The following is a 20,556-nucleotide window of genomic DNA, read 5'->3' as shown; positions in this document are numbered from 1 at the left end:
GGCCCTGCCAGTTCCCAAATTCAGCCCTCCCTATGTCCTTCCCCGCCCTAGTCTCAAGGAATTTCCCAACCCAGAGTTGGCAACCCAGCTGGATGTTCTGATACAGCCTTAATATAGCAGCTGTAGAGAGAGAGGTGGGTCTGGGTCGAGAGAACCATGCATCCTTTAATAAAAATCAAGTCCAATAGCACCTTTTAGACCAACAAAGATTTGTTCAAGGTGGGAGCTTTCGAGTGCAGGCGCACTTCCTCATGCATCCTTTGTACATTAAACCCCCTGCATAGTACAGGGGGTTGGACTAGATGACCCCTGAGGTACCTTCCAACTCTATTATTCTATGATCCCAGATTCAATTGCTGCCATCTTTTGCTCAGAGGATCTCAGGGTCTAGGAAAGAGGTTTGTGAAGGCCTTGATTCAACTGAAGGCAAACTCATGCGCCTTCAGCCGCATGAATACTGTGGGTGTGCAGAGCTCTGTCTTTTGCAGATCTCAGAGAATCCCTGGTGGGTGGGCTTTTGCTGCCCCCTGCAGGCGACAGCTCAGATCAGACTCGTGAAAGCCCCCCCCCCGGCTATTTGGGCCCCCTCGCCTGCTGAGGAAATCTAAGGTGTGCTTTGAAAGATGGGCAACCGTGGCGGGAGAATCCTGCCTGCTACGCCTGATGCGCCCGGTCACAGTGATGGTAGCTCGGCTGTCTTTTTACGACACTGCATCTGACGGTTTTAATTGGTTGATTTATTAAGGCACCGCTTCTCTCCTTGAAGCAGCCGTCTGAAATGTCCAAAACCAAGACAGCAAACGGGTACGGGCAGGCCCTGATTCACCGGGTTAGCGATTCCGGGCCTCTGCTCAGGGCCCACGGGCGAGGAGCCAAGCAGGGATGCCAACCTCCAGGTGAGTTCCAAACAGGAAATCCAACCGGGCCAACGGAGTGAAAAATGGGGGACAGGTCTGAAAATATGGCTCAACAATAATAAAAAAAAAAATCTCAACTGTGCAGCCTTCAAAGGGGGAAATCGATCAAGACTCCAAGGGGAGCATGGCTTGACTTCTCGGCCTCCTCCCCCTACCCACAAATTAAGCCTCTCGCAGCTGGCCGCTCCACAACAGACAACCCCATCCTCTTTTATGTCCTCATTAAATGGGTCACCGGTAGGTAACGGGTGGAAATTACCCCTCATTTTATTCCAAGTCCAGTGTTCCCCTGTAGCTAAACAGCCGGCTCCGCGTGGCAGATTTGAGCGCTGAATATGGATTAACCCCTTCGGCGCTTCCTCCTGCCTTGGAAAGCGGAGCAGTGCAAGCATGTCTCTTTGGACGTAACGCACCATTGAGGAGCAGTTCTTAGTGTGACCTCGTAGGATGTTTGAGGCAAGAGACGTTCAAAGGTGCCAGGGGTAGAGCTGGCTTGGGTTGGGATCTTCTCACCTGGAGAGCCGGGTTTGATTGCCCGCTCCTCCTCCACATGCAGCTGGCTGGGGGGACCTTGGGCTACTCACAGTCCTGGTAGAGCTGTTCTCACAGAGAAGTTCTCTCAGAGCTCTCTCAGCCCTAGCTACCTCACTGGGTGTCTGTTGTGGGGGGAGGCAGGGAAGGGATTGTAATCTCTTGGAGATTAGTTTGGGTAGGCAAAGGTGGGGTATAAAAATTGGGGTATAAAAACCAACACTGCTTCTCCTTCTCCCCAAAATATAGCCATCCTTTTCTTTTTTCTTTTTTTTTACAAAGCTATGATGTTATAATGTTCCTGCACATGCACAGAAAAATAGGAGTGTCCTGCACAGTGCAGGGGGTTGGACTAGATGACCCAGGAGGTACCTTCCAACTCTATGATTCTGTCGCTGGCAAAGACAACACGGTCACACAGAGTGGGCCGGTTCTAAATTCAAGGTAAAAAAAATCCCCCAAATAAATGTCCTTTGGCAGAAAGGGGTGCTGCTCAGTTGCAGCCTCAGTTAGGGATTCGCCTTGCCGGGAAACAGCAGCAAAGCAGAGCTGCGGGAAAGGTCTCTGTAAGCCGTCTTCGTGCATTTCTGAGTGTGCATTCATGCGTTCGCTGAGATGCTCCTCTCCGGTGCCCTTGCCTTGCCCCTGCCTACCGGAAAGGTCCCTCCTGGCAGACGACGGAAGGCGCTCCATTTGCAAGGGCACCGTGCGCTCGTGCTGGGGTTGTTAGCAGGCTGCTCGTGGAGAGGGGAAGGCCGCCGGCAGACAAAGGAGACAGGCAGCCACCGACGGAGGCTGGCGGGCTGTCAGGTACAAAAGAGATACCCCAGCGGGGAGGAGGTGGGGAATAAATTGGCCTCGTATTGACTAAAGCAGCGGGCAGAGTGGATCTTCAAGGTCGACGAGGCGAGGCGGGAACGGCGTGGCTCAGAGGCGCAAAACAGCAGCCCCGAGAACGAAACGGCGGCGGCGGGAGGAGAGGTGCCAAGGTCAGCCCGTCGAGCACCGTGAGTGGTGTGCCGTGCGCCGCGCAGAGGCAAGCGGCGAATCAATAGCAGGAGCGCATGAGATGGGCCAAGGCTGTGGAGGGAGAGATCCTAGCGGGGAGAGATGTGCAAATACGCGGAGCTGCCTTATTCAGGCCGTTGGCGCACCAAACTCAGAGCAGGCTTTGAAGCCAAAAGCGCGTTGCAGTTTTGGTGGGAAACAAACCCGAAGCAGCTAAGGATTTTGGCCTCCTGGTGGAGAGGAGACTTAACCAGCCTAGGAGGAGACGTCAAACTGGAAGGCCATCTGGCCGTTTCTTGTTCCCCTCGCGCCTCATGTGCTCTCCCCTCCCCACACCCTCCTCCTCCTGGCCGGCTGCCGCAGACCTCGTAGAATAAATCACGGTAAATGGCCAGAGCCATTTCCCACTGGCAGGTCGAGAGAGAAAAAGAGGCGAGATGAAAAGGAAATTGAGTAGATGGCAGAGAACGTGAGGACCCCTCTGGCACATCTCCATCCCACCCACCCCTGAAGCTAGTGAGGTAGCTTCCTTCACGTCAGCCTCACAACAACCTTGTGAGGTAGATTAGGTTGAGAGAGTGTGGCTGGCCCCAGGCCACCCAGCAAGCTCCTAGGGCAGAGCGGAGATTTAGACCTGGGCTTCTCAAATCCCACTCCGACGCTAACATCAGAAGAAGGTCGGGAGATCACATATCTGCATGAGGTCTGCCCAAGGAGACATCGTGCCAAGAAGGCTCCAGCAATGAGATTTCCCCCTCTTTGCTATCAAGTTACAGCCGACGCATGGCAGACCGATAGGATTTCCAAGGCAAGAGACAAGCCCAAGTGGTTGGCCATTGCTTGCCTCGGCGGAGTGACCTTGGAGGCCTCCCATTGCAATACTGACCAGGCCCAACCCCGCTTAGCTTCTTTGATTTGACAAGATGGGGCTAGCCTGAGCTATCCAGGAACAAAAATGCGGCCAAGTGCTTAGAGCATCAGGCTCAGATGTGGGAGGTGGGAATTGATGCCCAAGCAGCGTTGTGGGAGGGAGGGGGGAATGTGTTAATTCTTCTCTTCAAAGGAAGAGAAAAAGAAAGATCGCATGGCTGAATTTGCACATAGAAGCACAATGAACGTGTGGGGTTTTCAGGCGGCCACAGAGGGAAAAGAAAAATTCAGAACCGTCCCCCAAACGGCCCTGTGTACAGTTTGCACGGGGTCATTTCCAGAAATATATTAGGCATCATGAGGGATTCCTTTCCTTACTCCTTGGGGTTCAAGTCACCCGCCGGCAATGTTCTGTGCTCCCAAAGGCCAATGGGGGGAAGAAAGTTTTGAAACGGTCTCTTCCATAACATCAAAACACTTTCAGAAAGACCCATAAAGCAATGCGCAGGGACTGGCCATGACCCAACTGCAGTGTGGGGCATTCGGTAAGAAACCAATGAAAAATCTGAGCGTGACGCTTGGTGTTTGTTAACCGCCGAACGGTGACCGAGTTGAACGAAATCTCCTCTTCACTCTTGAGCCAAACAGATGGGCCATTTCGCTGTCAGTGGCATGCAGTCCAAGCACATCAAGTACCCCAGGCGTACAGCGATGGTGCACAGTCTCACGTTAGCGATGTGGTAACCCCATGGTGTTGGAGACAAGTGCTGCGAATACCATGGACAGCCAAAGTTACCAACAAGACAGTTTTAGAGAGGAGCAAACCAACTATGTCATTAGAAGGGAAGATATTACAGCTAAAGCCCACTTACTTTGGACACATCCTGCGATCAAACTCTCTAGAGAAATCATGAATGCTCAGCATGGTCAGCAGCAAAAGGGAACGTGGTTGGCTAAGGATCCGCTGGCTCGATACGATTAAGGCCGATACAGGGTTGACCATGAACCAACAAAAAGAAGCAGTCAGAGACAGGGATGCTCGGAGAAGACTTTCCTATAGAATTGCCAAGGGTCGGACACAAATTTGGAGGGAAAGCATGGAGCCCTGCCCTTGCTTTGAGTACAAGAACCAACTGCATGGGGAAGGGTTGGAATTTTGTATACAAGGCAGGTCAAGTGGGCCTTTGGCCAGACGCTGCAAAAAGTGAGGGTTTTGGTGTGCATTAGAATATTCCAGTCCTACCAGGCGAAAGGAAGAGCGGGGCTCAGATTCTGTGTCGATTTTTTGGCTCTCTCGGTTGCCTCCCTCCTCCCTCCCGGACAAGCTTGGCTGAGATTCCACCTGGGATTATTCTGCTGGCAACTTGAGAGAGAGCACCAAGCTGTTTGAAATGAGTCAGGCGAGGAAGTGCCAGCCACCAACGTCTGACCGGGAGGGAGAGAAAGTCTAGGGAAAGGACTTCTGTTTTTCGGGCACCATTTTGCTTTCTCCCTGATGATGGGATGGCAAGGGCCCCTATTGGTCCTCTTGGTTGTTCTACATCTTGCATTCCCCATTCCACTGGACCTGCCTTTGAGAGGCATCCGTTCTTGGTCCAAAGCCAGATTCTCATGACTTGAGGGAAGACACATTTCCCTGCGCGAGAAGATCTTGGGTTTTATTTTGCTATTTCCTGCCAACACTCCTCCCCTTTCTGCTAACGGGAATTTACAGCGCTTGACAGGAGCCCGGGTTAAGAAGTGGTGAAAATTCTGGTTAGGCGTTTGACCTAAATGTTTGTCGTGTTCTCTGGCTCCTGCTGTTGCTGTTTCTTGCCGGTGGCGCCTCCCCCCTCCCCCCGTTTCTCTCCTTCCTAGCAACAAAGATGGCCGCTTTGTGGATTCAGCCAATCAGAGACAACCGTAGGCTCTCGTGGTTGGTTACTAAAATGTAGGCCTCGAATGGGCCAACGGCATTGGTTGGCCACGGGACAATCCTTCCAATCACAATGGCTTGGGCGGCCTGGACGGGAGAGGCGAGAATTTCCAAATTATCTTCGTTTGGCACGAGCGCCCTCCCCCATCTTCCCCCCCGCCCCTTGCGCCTCATCGTAGAGAAGCTGATCTCTGGTGATGTGCGCTGAACTTTTGAACCGGCGGAGACCTCATTTTTTAAAGTGATTCGAAAGAGTCATGGAAAGTTCAGATCCCTTTTGCACATTTGTACCTCTAAAGGGACGTAACAGAACACATCAAGAATAATATCCGTCAACCTGAGGATGCATTCAAGATCCATCGCTGAACAAATAAACACGACAACACACTACGGGTTTGGGGGGATGGGGGAGGTTGGTGGAGGGCGCATACTTCCAGCCCTCTCCCTTTGTCCATGGCATTGGGTCCATCTTTCTCTTGGACCAATTAGGACGTTGGCTCGGTGTGAACCGGAGAACTTTGGGAGACCGACACCCAAACATCCCCAATCGCGCTCGGTTCACTGCCCTTTTCTTCATGCCAGGGATTATAAGTGTCCAAACATCCACTTACTGAGCACACAAGGGGTGTGAAAGGCCTCCTCAGACAAGGGGAAGTTAATTGAAGAAGATGGAACAATGACAGCTCCAGGGAGGTCATGTGAATTCTTGCTTTGGGAAAGTTACAGATCGGTCGGGACGGGAAGGCTGCTTGTTTCTCCTTTCGGCGTCCCCCCATCCCTCACGAAACTCTGCTCAAGGTTGAATGATTCCATCGATTCTTGTCGGTGATTAGGCACGCCAAAAATGGCGGTGGTCATTTGCTCTTGTCCTAATTTTCTGCAATTTGGGCTTTCCCGGTTGGGTAAATCCAGCCCTGATCTGAAGGTCGAGGATTTCCGATTGTGCCTCAGACAATGTGTAGGTTCTCAGCTGTGGACGTGCCTCCTCAAAAGCCTCTTTTCATTTCTATATTTCTCCTACGGTGAGAATCCTCCTTCCATGGTTTGCAATCCATCACCCAATCTCTTGCTTTTTCTCTGTATTAATACTCAACGCCTGCTCCATGCCTGTCTCAACAAAGGTTTCCTGGGAATGCATGGAAGCCCAGCCATCCACTCAGAGTCACTCACCTGCTGTGCTTACCTGCATGAGTCACTGACCTGAATGTGGCCAAACCATCTCTCTTCATCCATTCTGCTAGTGGTGTACAACCTCAACCTAGTTTGGGGTCCTGTCTCCTCAAGCGATTGGGCCCTGATTTCTTCTTGTGTCCGCCTTTCTTCACATCTCCACCACTCAGATAGGTACTTTGTAAGCCGCTGTTGTCTTCAGTAAGAAGCTCGCACCATCGGATATTGAGGAAGGATCATCAATCGCCTCCTGGTTTTCCTGACACGATACCCAACAATGCAGAGTTCCCATTCATTTTGGTAAATGTCTCTCTCTCCTTTCACATAAGATTTCCTCCTCATCTTAAGTACGGGGAGATGCCTTCAGAATGTCCTCTTTTCCTTTGTGCCCCAGTGTTTTTTAAAATCTCCTTTCCCACCCAAGCCTACCCTTTTCACCAGATTCTGGAACATTTCTCTTCATCGCAAACACTGTAGCATTCTTTTATGCTTTGGACTCCCAATCTCTGAGCAACTAGGTTTCTGGGAAACCTTGGGAGAGCTCCCCAGGGGTTCCGTGGCCTTTCCCAGAAGTTCGGATGGCCGTTAACAACTCCACAATGGAAACGGTAGAGGATTTCTCCCTGTTTTATACTCTCCCCAAAAGTAAATGAAATGCCCAGCAATTGTTCTCACACTCCACTCTTTGGCTCGGAGAGACGTGCGTCTTGCTGCGTCCTATCTCTGAAGATGCCGGTCATAGTTACTGGCAGGACATCAGGCACGAAAACGACCAGAGCACAGCCACACAGTCAAGAAAACCCCCCACAATTCCAAACTCCGTAAGTCTTTTTACAGCGTACAATATTTATAGCTCTTACTTCTCCCGGGGACTCAAGGGAAATTATATTTAATCCAGGATTCTACTTCCCTGCGGTGAACAACCAGATGGTTCCCTGAAGTCTGGAAGCAGGACAAAATAATAATAATAATAATAATAATAATAATAATAATAATAATAATAATAATAATAATAATAATAAACAGCTTTGATTATATGGTTTTTAAAGCCCACCTTCCCATTTGGCTCAGGGTGGCTAACCACAAAATTATGCAAAACCATAACTTTACCTAATTAAAACAGTTACAAGATCAATTTAAATTCTTAACTGCCTCCTAAAAAAACCTTACTGGAGGGGGGTGGGGGCTGATTTGTTAAGAAGCAGCTGGCTTTTCGTCATCTGTGCCCCCATTTCCTCAGTTAGATATTGTTGGGGGGGAATTGGAGGTTGTGTTCTTTGGGATTTTTGATTGCTTGTTATAGGACTTTTACACCCTAGTGTGTTTTAACGGGGTTTTATTAGGGACAATTGTGCCCCACCACGTACCGGTTCCGGGAGTGGTGGGAAATAAATGGAAATAATAATAATAATAATAATAATAATAATAATAATAATAATAATAATAATAATAATAATATTGGGCAGAAGGATGCTTTGTGGGTGGGATTCTCACGCAGGGAGGCCAATGTTCCTCAGAATGTTTCCTGGCCTCAACCACAGGCTTGGCAGGACAGCTCTATTTTAGAGGCCCTGCGGAACTATGGAAGGTCCGGAAGGCCCAGAACTTGCCAGAGAGAGCTCTCCCCCAGGCTGGGCCCAGGCCTTTCAGCTCTGCTTGAGCCCAATTTTATTTCTTTACAAGGAGGACCGAGTCTTCCCCCATCAACCGGTTCCAGTATTTTGCTGTCTCAGAGCAGAGAAGTTCTTTCTAGCCACCATGGTGGTTTATTCTCCACAAACTGGTTGAGGCTCCCTTTAAAGCCGCCGTTGCCAATTGCCGCACCTTGAGTCCCACAACTCCACTCAGTGTCGTGTCCCTCCTCAGCCTCCTGCCCAAGGACTGGGCTGGGTAACGCTGCCTACCCACCCACCCACCCACCCACCCAACAGCAAAAGAACCGAGGCCACGAGAGCACGCTTCAAACTTTTACACTTCACATTTATTTTGAAAAAAACGTTTTCTTAAAAATACTCCTAGAAAGGCATCGGAGCAGCAGGTTCTGTTTCCTTTATAAATACATCTGGTTTATTTTATTTTTATTTTTTCCTCCCCAGTAACATCGAAAGATGCCTGACGGAGCCAGGAGAAAGGCCCTGGTCTGAATGGAAGACACATCCCCCGTAAGACAAGGGCCGGCACACCACCTACCTAGTCACAGTTCCTAAAAAAAAACACAAATACTGTCAGGGAACGAGCAATAATGCACACGAGGCGTGGTCCGAAGGATGCAGAGAGCAGGCACCCTGAGGCGGAGAACGGTCAAGTGGGTCGCTCATTGGGAGAGGGGCTCCTCACAAGAGGTGCAGCACCTTCCTCTTGCAAACAGGAGGGAAAGGGGAGGGAAATGTTTCGCCTCCCAGCGAGGAGAAAACCGGAAAATTGGCACTGAACAGGAAGCCCCCCTCCCCAGTTTCGTGTTTGCCTTAAAACTGGCAACTCCTTCCCCCTGACCCTTCAAATAATTTTTGCCGCTGTTCTCAGCTGTTCTTTTCCATGTCTGCTGCTGCCCGAGTAGTCCTGCTCATCTATTTCACTCTCCCTTTGATGGAAACCAGCCTGTCAGGGATCACTCCCTTTGATGGAGACCAGCCAATCAGGGATCACATACTGGACCCAGTCCTGTGACACCGTATACTCAGTTAGATTTAGGTGCTGAGGTCCTTTGGTGGCAAACGCAGTTCATTCGAATGAGGGAGATGTTTCACGTCCCGGTCGCCAGCCTCATCCTAGCCAGTCAGGAATCGCTCTAGAAGAGGGCTTTCCTTTTCACAAGGATTTGGACGAACGTCGCTGGAGTGTCTTTTACACTCCCGCAGAGTTACCGCCCTCCCCTAGTTTGCCTCGATGCACCTTGGAATCCCTCTCATGACCAACCCTCTAGCAGCAACCAACAAGGGCAGGAAGGAAAATCGGCAGAAACAGAAATCACGAACACAACTCCAAACGTCAGCCTTAATCTGAGATGGCATCTGCTTGGTCTTGCCACCAGCGTTCTCATATTTTGAGCTGGCTTCTCACCACAAAGCTATTCTTTCTCATCTCTCCTTGCACGGGGATAGGGGAGGTGGTGGACTCCATAACTATCAACTGCCCGTTGATTTGCTGCTAGTTTGGGGATCGCAACGCCTCCAACCCAGAGAGAGGAACTCAGCACCATGAAGTGGACCCCTCCAGCGGATCTTGTGAGGTCTACCCACAGCCACGGGTAGCAATCTACAGCATGGAGAGCCAGTCTGGCTAGGACCTGGGTTCAAATCCCCATGAAGATAACTGGGTGGCCTCCAGCCGTTTGTTCTCCCTGCTCCGCCTTACATGGTCATTGTGAGAAGAAAAGGAAGAGGAGGGGATCCATGCATGCCACCCTGAGCTCCTTGAAGGAAGAGGTTCAACGGAGATAATTAGAATGGAAGAGAGTGGAAAAAACTGAGGAACTACGAGGCAGAAGAAGAGGTTGTTGGACCAAGACCTGACTGCCCACTTGGGGCCTTCTAGCTTGCCTCTCTTGTGAAGTTAAGGCCTCTGGTAAGCCCTCTGAAGGCAAGCTGGTTGAGGCTTTGGGGCCTGCCTGGAAGCTGTGGACAGAATAGGCGAGCCAGGCCCCAAATTCTTTCTCCCGCACAGAAGAGAGATTTGCTTCATGGGGGAAGAGCAGAAGGATTGACGGAAAAATCCCTTGCCGTCCACCAGCATCTCAATTTCCTCCTTCCTTCTGGGTAATATTCAGATCCAAACTGTTTTCTGGGTCTCTCCGTGACGGAGGTATGCAACGAATGACGCCTGATTTGACCACCTCAAGCAGAGTTCATACGAGCAAGCAGGGGCAGGATGCAGCGAGGGGCGAAACTCCCCCTCCGAATTACCTCGGGCAAACGGAGCTTTTGGAAACAGCTCCTGGCGAACGCTTGAGGCCTTTCCGCGGTGCTCTCTCAGAGAGCCCGGAAAGGCCCCTCCTGCCAACTCCAAGCATATTTCGCCTTGGGAAAGGGGAAAGGGAGACGGGAGGGTTGGCTGGAAAGGCAGAAGCCTCATAAGTCTCAGCCTTCAGGTCTCTAAGCGTCCGTGGTTACTGGGGTGCATGGGAATTCAAGTCCCCCGGTGTACTGGATCAAATAATTAGCCTGGGAAGTAAGAGGCCTCCCTGAGCATAATCAGGAGAACCTCCCGTCTTGCAGAGAAGGCCCTCTAGACTTCATGGGACATTGACAAGACTTCCCTGCTGCCATTTTCATCTCCTTCTCCCCGCATGGCTACGTTTGTGTGGGAAGGTGGCGATGGACTAGCCGAGAGGTCTGCGAAGCCCGTTCCAAGCCCAACTCAAATCACAGGGAGGACGCGGGGGTTAATTCGGAAATGAATCTGGGAGAACTCGTTTCCCACCATTTCCAAAATACGCTGCATCTGCTAATGACAAATACATCAGGTTGAGTTTGATTTTGGAAGATCCAACCACGTGTTGGGCTTGTAACATCAACCCACTGTCCCCAACCCAGTTTTGGCACGGTGGGTGTGGGTCATGTTCATGAGCTGTTGCCCGTTTCCACCCGGTCTACGGACCTAGCTTGTCTGGGGTGGCAGCTGGCCTGTCCCTCTTCCCTCTCTGCATAGGCGTAGCCTCTCTAGAGAGAATCGCTGCTTAGAGACAAGGAAGAGCCAGCCCTCATGGGGGCCAAATATCCACTATCTCCTGCAACCTTCTGAGACCTGCTGGAGGAAAACCAGAGGAGAAGCATCCCCTGGCTCTGAAACCTGGCCATCGCCACCCACTCAGCTTTTTCATCGGTGACTGTCAACCCAAAACAGTTCTAGTTCAATAAATAGCTGAGTCCTTGACATTATGCTTTATAAAAGAAAAAAGAGAATCACAGTGAAATCGTGGAGAAGCCTTTTGAAATGCTTGCATTCAGAAAGTGCCCTCTCACTTCCCTGAAGTACTTAACTTTTCGTGCTGGGTCTGGGAATGTCTGGAGCGTGCAGGCCTTTCCTTTGCCGCCAGCCCTCCACAGGGTCTCAAAGTGCTAGGGGGTTCACAGCTTCAGTTTTTATTGCTATGTTCAACATAACATTTACAATCCAGTACCAGACCCAGGATTGCTAACAAGAACGTGGTAACGGTGGGCGGGGGAGACGGAAAGGCGAGGGGGAGGATGCAAAAACGTTGAGCATGAGGCTTGGCAGCGTTCAGATGCATCGGTGGCAGGACTGGAATTGCGGGCACAGCGAGACACCATGCACGGCGAGACACCATGAAGGGGCTTTGGACCCATTTTCTCTGCCTGTTTCCACATGGAGGCCTGGGCAGAGACGACCGTACTCTCAAGAAAAGGACTTGTATGCTGTCATTCTGCTTAGCAGGGTCGGAAAAGCCAGTTCCATCAGAAAAAGGGTCTTTTATGGAAAGGGGGCTGCAAACTTTGTTGAGCGGCGTGGTAGGATACACACCATAGCAGTTCTCCATGATCTGATATGGGCAGGCTCATATCAGTGGTATAGTGCAGAGGCTAAGAAGGGAGTGAGGCAATCATACTCTGGAGGATCCCCAACTGAAATCTTGCCTTGGTCATGAACTCACTCAGTGGCCATGGCAAGGACTCTGTGGCTCAATTCAGACATAAAATGATCCCACAGATTAATTACCCTGCTGTTGTTTTGATCTTCTGAAACTGGACCATTTCATGAACTATGGTTTGCCAGAGTCAAACCGGCATCTTAACCCACAATTTCAAGTCAGTTTGTTTGCTGTACTCTTAGCCACGGTTTTTGTGTTATGCATTGATGTGGACATCCTGGCTTGTTGCTTCATACCGCCTCATCACACATTCCCTGGCTACAAAATCTGCGGCTGAATCAAAGGGGCTGAAAACAGCAAACGAGCCAGGGTGAGTGTGATCGTCCGTGAGCCAAATCCTGTTTCACAAACTAATCATTGTAAAAATAAGTTGTGTGTTGGCCAGAGAAAACTACACCAATAAGAAAGGAGCTGGGAAGATCCAGACCTTCCCCTCCACACGAGTGACTTCCTGGTTTTTCCCAAACGTTCCCCCAAAACGTTGGAATAGCAATGAGAGTTGGGGTAAGACTACGAGAAAGACAGGGAAAACCTGGGAGGTGCATGGAAGCACCATTGTGCAGGAAGGGAATAGGAGGGAACCGCTGTTTCCCAACTACATCCAAGCTATGCTAAATAACCCATGCGCCCAAGGCCATAGTCTGGTTTCATGTCTGAACCGAGCCGATATGGGGCTAATACTGCCAACTTCCCTTACAATTCTGCTAGGCAGACACCAAAAGCCCTATGCAAATGCCAAGAATTATTACCATCTGATTTTGGCCCATGGGAGAAAGGGGTCCCGAGAGGGCCATGCGCCCCTGTACTCTTAACCTAAATAGTGCTCTCTCTCTCTCACACACAGTGGCCTGGGTCAGGTGAGACGTGTGTGTTCTAATCTGCTGCCTCTCTGCCCCTTAAAATAACTCGCTGAGCTTGAGTCAGAAAAACAGATCCAGGCACGAGCACTTTTAGAGAGCAGGTCAGTTCGCTCGTGGCATTCAGAATTGCATGACGAATTTTCCTCCCCGAAAACAAAGAGGAGCCATAGAGCTTGAAGGCTAACCTGCGGCTTTTGGGTCCAGCAAAGGATCTCAGGGGCACACAACGGTGGGTGTTAGATGAGGTTTCTGATAGGAACAACTTCCCCTGGACCAAGTTCCAAGGTCCCACCGCAGCACGCTGCATCTGGACAAACCTCTCGTAGTCTGAGATTTCAACAGGGGCACCTCCAAAGCCTCCCCTCCCCTCCCCTCTCCCTTGCCATGCAAGTGGCACACCCAACCTACTAGCCAGTCTATATTCTGCCAGGATCTCTGATTGGCCAGAGTTGGCCTAGGAATGTTGCTGCCTGGGTCTCTCAAAGGGAAACCATGCACAGGCTGCCTATTGCTGGCACAGGCCCATCTTGCAGAAATGGAGCCCAGGTGATGTCCAAGTCCCTCTTGGTCATGACCGAGCTTCCAAACATTCCCAAATTGGGCCCTTTACAAAGGCAGGCTCTCGCCCAAGAGGAAAAGCCTCTGTAGGGTTAAGCAGCACCAAATTATCCCCTTCTCGGACCCCACCACCAGCTAAACCTCAGGTTCAGAAACAGCTGGTCTGAGGCCTGTATCCTAAAAACATGAGGAAGAGGATCTGGCTTCAGTACCAAGGGTGGAAAAGATTGAAATCCGGAAGGCTGTCGCTGAATGTTTGGGGAGTCTTAGTGCCTTGCTGGAGCCCGACCTTCAGAGCCATAAAAATTTCCCCCACCGCAGTAGGCTTTCGCACCATTTCAGATGTCTCCAAGGTGACTGGAATGAGCATGGAAGGAGGAATGTCAAGCCATGGATGCCTTTGCAAACATCCACCCAACTAGGGTTCCCACTTGCCTACTTTTGGAAGGAAACCTCCATCCAATTGTAGCCCTCGTCCGCCAATGCCTAGCTGGACGATGGGTGGGAACTGCGGCTGAGTGGGGAGTGGAGCATGATCCTTTTGGGGAGAAAAAAAGAAAAATAAGGCCTCAGATACTGGAAGTTCCGACCAGAGTTCTTGATGATTCCCAGAGCTACCCAGAAGTGATAAAGGTAGCTCTAGCAACCTACCAGAAACACTATGGTAATTTTGTCACTTGCAGGTAGCTCTAGGAATTTCCAGGAACTCTATGGTCAGCACTTCTGGCAAGTAGCAGAAGCCTCATTTAGATTACAGATTTTCTCCCTGGACTCCGCCCCCCCGCCCCCCAGGCACTGCCTGCCCTATAACTTTTGCAGCCTTATGCTCCGATCCACTTCCTCCTTCCCCCGGCAGATCTTCTTTACTAATATATATATAAATCTCGATGTCCATCACTGGATATTCTGTGTTGAGCAAGTGAAGATTCGCCGAACATGGGAAAACCACCGCCAAGCCGACTGCCTTGTGAGAACTGCTAGGCATGCCAAAGGGCCATGACAGGAGGAATGCGAGGTGATCTGAAATGCTTGCTGCCCTCTCCTTTCCTGTTCCTGTCATGGACCTGCCCAAGCAGGACGCCATTTTGTTCCCTCTGTGAGCAGGCAGGAGTGTGTCAGTGGGAGACGGGGCGAATGGAAATGTCGTCCTGCTTTCGTACAAACTCAACAGAGCAACCCAAAAGAAGCCACCCACCAGCCCCGACCCGCAAACGGTTGTAAACAAAGAAGAAAACAACGAAGGGTTTCCTCTCACCTTCCCCCCCCTCAAAAACGACAATAACAGAATGGAAAATGCACATCAAATCTACCACATGGCACGGGGAAGGGGGGGCTGAGGAGGGGAGATGCCTGCTGGGGGGCAGGTCCTTGGCAAATCTAGTGAGGCCTTGCAAACGTCTTGTGCATATGATATGTAGGAACTGACGCCGGGCCCTGCGGGGAGGGGGGAGCCTCCGGGAAGCACCACGCACAAAACGGTCCCAGCGCAACGCAGAACCACGACCTCCGAAACCCCCCCCCCTCCCGTTTCTTCTCCCTGGTTCGGGCCAAAGATTCTTGTTCATCCACAAAGAAGGAGCAGGGGAGAAAATTAAAAAAAAAAAACACTTCTGGTTTCAGTCCTTCAAAGGAAAAGGAAGTTCAAGTCTTCTTCGGCCTCGTAGCCCATTGCTGTTGAAAAACAGTTGACCCATTGCATGGGGCAAAGCTCATTCTTGTCCCTCCACGGCCCATTAGTGAACTGCTGGCTGCCAGGGAGAGCCCATCCCCGACAAGTTGGAGGGATGAGTAGTTTTGGTCGTCCCCCCCCCATCCCCGCACATACACCTTTCCCAGGTTTTCTGGTCCGCTTTCCAGGAGACAGCTGGGCCCACGGCTGAAACGGCTCATGCAAGGGAAGACCTGCTGCTGCTTCCTGGTCCCTTCCCCAGCCTGTCTCAAAGCCCTTGGGAAAATAAAGGCCATAGCAACGCCTGTCGTTTTCCAACATCCTTCTAAAGTAAATCCTTGCAACCTTTTCGGGGCAGGACTCTCAAAGTCTGCAGAAACTTTGCCTCAGGGGGGCTGTTCCTTCCCCTGTTGCAGCCGCCTCCTCCGTAGGGGGGGTATGCAGGGCCCGCGAGAGCTCCAAGACACATGGGGACGAAAGGGGATCGGGGCCTCTGGGAGGTGGTGTGCGAGCAACAGAGTGCGCTTCTCAAACCTCCACGGACTGGATCTGATTCATCTGTGCGCGCATCACCTGGATACTGTTCAGGATCTTCTTCTGGTGCCCTGCTAACGTGACCCCGACTCGCAGAATGTCCCTGCGACACACACAAAGGAAAAAACACACACGACAGAAGACGAAAATTCAGTTCGATTCGCAGTGACGTTTCGGACTATCAAAGCTGTCAGAGGTTCAGGGACCGGAATACTTTTTGCACCCCCACTGCCTAGGGGGACATGCTGGTTGTCCGAGAATGAGAACCGGAGCTTTATTTCTGCACACCAGCAGAAGTGACCGTGGCTGGTTGGCCGGAGAGGGCTTGTTCGGGGCACCCGCCAGCCCCCTTCCCTTTGGCTTCGAAACCCGTAAAAATGATTTTTACTCCAGGGAGCACTCGGCACCTGCGTTTCCAGAGGCCTTTCTATTTTGTTGGTTCAACCGCTAATTGGATGACCGATTGCTGCTTTCTGTTGTGCTTTTTTATTGCTTTTATGATTTTATTTATTTATCCTTTAGATTTTTACCCTGCCACTCCCGGCAAAGCTGTGGATTCCCTTTTGTCACAGGCTGATGTTATAGGACACACAGGCTGCCAACGATCTGCTTCATACAGGGAATACAGTCAACTGATGGCCGAATGTCACTTCCTGTTTCAGAACAAGATTGTGCCGTGACACTCTAGGAACGTCGGAATCTCCATGGTAAAACTACAGAAATTTTGAAATTCCTAGAGCACCACAACAACATTTCCTGTTTCAAGACAGGATGAGACACCTTAGGAATCTCCACCCTGGAACGCTCCTGGGGATTACCAGCCAAGGGCCGGCGATCCTAAAATCTTGACCACATTATCTCTTTCCGGGATTTCATAAGTCTTCAGTAGCTAAGGTTATACAATTTCGTCTCCACCCGTGAACATGCTCAGTCACCCATAAGACATTCTCCCTTTTCCCCTCTTGGTTCATTTGCAAATTCAGTTTTTCCTGCCTACCGAGGAAGTCCCCCATGGATGAAGAAATCCCTCCCTCATGGGAGGATGAGCCAGTTTTGTGGCTTTTGTCCTCGGAACAGAGGCCTGCTGCTTTGGTATTCAGGCTAGCGGTCCTTGAGGAATCATCACAATAATAGTTATTATTATTTTTCCTCATGGCTAATTTACATGGCCATATTTTTCTGCCTACCCGGGGAGACCCCTGAGTAGGTACAGCTCCCTCCCTCCTCTGGAGGTGGCCCCGTGGTGCAGTTTTCATCACCCGCACGGGAGGCCGGCCCGTGTACTCTTCGGCGCTGCAATCAACATACAAACAAGGTCACGAGGAACCGGGCTGCCTGCTGAGCAACAGAAAAGTTTTGGGATGGCCGTGAACTATTAATTAAAGATGACTTCTGCCAAGTCAGTCAGGGGAAGCTTCCAAATCGCTCCAGAGTTCTCTAAACAACCAAGGGCCATGTTTCAAAGGCCCACAGGGCTCCCTGCAGATGCCTGTTCTCCCGGTTTGCATGGCTACAGAAAAGGCATGGGAAAATAAGGGAAGACGGTGGCAGTGTACTAAAAAACAAGCGAAAAGCATTTTCGTCTGTTTTTTTAGAATTCTCGCCTCAATAAGCTGTGATCGGGCTAGCTCAGCCTAGCCTGATCTCCTCCGATCTCAGAAGCTAAGCGAGGTCAGCTCTGGTTAGTCCTCGGATGGGAGACCAGGGTTGCTACGCAGAGTCAGGCAAGGGGAAACCGCTTCCGGATGTCTCTAGGCTTGAAAACCCCAAGGGGTAGCCATAAGCTGTGACCAGCATTCTGCCCCGCCACCCTCCATTAAGCCTTAAGATTTTTCTCCTGAAATTATTTCTAAGATAATGTTTTAAAATGCCGTGGAAGGTAAAACGCTGCTTCATTTCTTCCCCTTTGGATATGCCTTTCCATTCCGGAGAGCTGCCTTGTTTCTCTGCTTGTGGGTCCTGATGCAGCCTGCCTTTGGGTTCTTGTTTCTACTGCCTACGCATGTTACGTTTCCGTGTGGCGTTCATAAATACGACATGTTAAATGCTACATCTGATGTTCAGTGCCTTAACTCTGACAGCGCATCATGCCGCGTTCTGAGCGGTTTGCGTTGCATGCCCTACTGTCTCCTTGGATTAAAAATAAAGTGTTGTTTTAAAATGGGAAAAAAAAAAACTTGCACAGCTGGGGACCCGCCTATCTGAAGGGCTGAACACCAAATACGAAGAAGACAACGGGGAGTCGTTTTTTATACCCCATTTTTCTCTAAGAGTCTCAAAGTGACTTACGATATCCTTCCTTCCTCCCCCCACAACAGGGACCTTTTGAGGCCGGTGGGGCTGAGAGAATTGAGAGGGGGCTGGGACTGACCCAAGGCCACTCAGGTAACTTCATGCGGAGGAAAAAAGCAGTGCTGGGTTTTATACCTTGCTTTCCTCTTCCGCAAGGAGTCTCAAAGCGGTTTACAATTGCGTTCCCTTCCTCTTCTCACAATGGGCGCTAGGTGAGGTAGTGGGGGCTGAGAGTTTTGAGAGAACTGTGGCTGGCCCAAAGTCACCCAGCAGGCCTTGCGGGAGTGGAGAAATCTGCCACTCTCAACCATGACATCCTACCTACTCCACCACTATGCCACCTTTGCATCAATCCCTCCCTTTCTTTTGGCTTGGGCTGGTTCCCTCAGGCTCTGGCCCTTACTCCATGGTCATCTGGGAGACCACGTCGAAGTTGGTGAAGCCGGTGTTGGCGAAGCTCTCCTTGTATTGGCCCATCTTGATGGCGTCAAGCCACTCCTCCACTGTGTTGAAGCTCGAATAGTCTGGAATTGTGCGGTCCAGTAAGGGGAGGTTCATCCTGGAAGGAAATCCCGAAACAAGACAGAAAGAGGGGGGAGGGATCAGAAGGGAAGTTGCTTCTGCGTGCTAAAGGGCCCCAATTGGAGCCTAGTCAGATTTGACGAACAGAATTGGCAGAGTTCGTTCAAAAATTCAAGCTGAACGAACAGCTTTTTCAGGCAGCTCTCTCGGGTTCCCTCCCGGGGCCGTCCCCAATGGCAGGAATGATTCTACAAGGTTAGACCAAACGTTCTAGAAAAGCTCAATTCAAACCATAAAGGAGCATCTTCAAATTTCAGAAAGGCAAGGCTCGTACTGACCCACTCGAGCCCATTACGAACGGAGCCTGCTATTCCACTACAGATCAGGGGCTGACTCCAGCCAGGAGGGGCTACCCGATTTAATCACAATATTATTTATTATGTCCTGCTCTTCTCCTCAAGTGTCTTCTGTACCAAATCTTAAGCGCGTCCAGCCAGCTTTAAAAGACTGCCTATTCCTGAACTGGCGCAGAAGCAGGATTCCCCCCCCCCCCATCTCCAGTTTCCCCCAGAAAACCCAGATACATTTGGGATGCTGAAATCTAACTCAGGAATACTGGTCACATGTTTTCTGGTGGATTTTTAGTTGGAGTAGATCCAAATGCACAGCCCTGGTCACCACGTGGGAGGGAGGAATCAATCTCATGGACAACCCAACCAAGCTAGTGGACACTTGAATATATTGACATCCAGGGATTCCTGTAGGCCATGCTCTAATTGGGTTTTGGGAAGAGAGCAGCTTACCCGGAGGAGAGGGGAGCCATGGCTTTCAGGCTGTTTGGGTTTCGGATCATCTTATCTAAGGTGTTGACTATCTGCCCGAATTTGGGCCGGTGGTTACGGTCCTTCTGCCAGCAGTCCAACATGAGCTGGTGAAGGGCACTGGGACAGTCCATGGGGGGTGGCAGCCGGTAATCTTGCTCAATGGCATTTATGACCTGGAAGACAAATTAAAAAAAGGGGTCAGCCTCAAAGGACGATCTCACGCTGGGTTTGTGGCGATTCAATCCATCGATACGTCGCTGTTTTTTTAAAATCTTGATGCTGCCCGGCTGTCGACGTGCTTGGTCGTTTTCCATTTTCCGCTTTAAAATTATTTTTGTGGTATTCAATTGTATTTTATAGGGTTAAAGGATGCACCCTGCCTTCAGCTGGTTTACTGGGAGGGCTGCACAGAAAATAAATAAATAGGTAGCCATACGGACAGATAAAGCACGCAAGCAGTAAAAACATTGAGCCCTGAATGCTCAGTTAACCAATCTCCTGGACCTTGTTTTTGCCTTTCTGTCTGAGGCCACAAAATGTGGCAGGGTATTCCGGAGAGGAAGAGGGGGCTGAAAAGGCCTTGGTTGAGGCCAGGTGCGCTCCTTGTGGGTCCATCGCTTGGACATTTGGAAATAGCACAGGGGTGGGGTCAGAAACCTTTCATCTCCCTGTTCCACGGTCCCCAGCCACATCAGGCTCCCACTGCACTTCGGAAGGTACCGAGCCAGGCTGAGAATTGGCACCGTGCCCCCCTGTGGTGTTGTCTAGTTTGGCTCAAAACCCTGGAGATCCCCTGCCGGTCAGGGCTGAGGACTCTGTGCAACCTGGACCGACGGCCTGCCTCGGCTCAAGGCGGTGTTTCACGTTCTCCCCCTCAACGCCAGTCTTTCGGTGCTGCCTCCTTCTGCCTCGAGGTATTCTGCCCCGACTCTCTTGCTGTCTAATTGACACCAATCTCTCTGGCGAGAGGGGCCTGCCCCTCATTCTCACCACCGATTAGCCTCCCCATCCCTGGCTGCGAAGACCAGCAGAAGGGAAGGCAGTTCGCGTCTCTGACAGGACATTTGCGCGGACAGCTGGGGAAAGAGCTCCTGGGGTTTGACTTGGTCTGGGGAGGGGGATGCGTCGTGTCTGTGGTGGTGGGGCCAGCAGTCTGCAGTTCGAAGACAAAGAGAGACAGAATGGCTGGCGAACCGGTCTTCCGAGGGACAGGTGCTTGGAGAAACCCACGCCGTTCGCACAAATTAGCGCCGTTCGCACGCAAACGAGCCGCCAGCG

The 20,556-nt window shown here is 50.9% G+C and overlaps 1 protein-coding gene across 6 annotated transcripts in view; it reads right to left on the bottom strand.

Moving 5' to 3' along the window:
• Positions 1-8,476: 8,476 nt before the first annotated feature.
• The window catches only part of EPHB2 (EPH receptor B2), a 78,412-nt gene continuing 66,332 nt past the window's right edge, over positions 8,477-20,556 (bottom strand). For all 6 annotated transcript variants that reach the window (XM_077311101.1, XM_077311102.1, XM_077311103.1 and 3 more), the window contains exons 14-16: positions 19,258-19,451; positions 18,336-18,491; positions 8,477-15,743 (exon numbers count right to left, since the gene is read on the bottom strand). In XM_077311101.1, coding sequence (XP_077167216.1) covers positions 15,635-15,743; positions 18,336-18,491; positions 19,258-19,451 — 459 coding nt within the window. In that variant the 3' untranslated portion in view covers positions 8,477-15,634. The remainder of the gene's footprint in view (positions 15,744-18,335; positions 18,492-19,257; positions 19,452-20,556) is intronic.

The sequence above is a fragment of the Paroedura picta genome, chromosome 15 (genome assembly GCF_049243985.1).
Source record: "Paroedura picta isolate Pp20150507F chromosome 15, Ppicta_v3.0, whole genome shotgun sequence".
NCBI classification, from domain to species: Eukaryota; Metazoa; Chordata; class Lepidosauria; order Squamata; family Gekkonidae; genus Paroedura; species Paroedura picta.
Note: the sequence above shows the minus strand (reverse complement) of the source record. Positions and strands in the feature narration are given on the sequence as shown.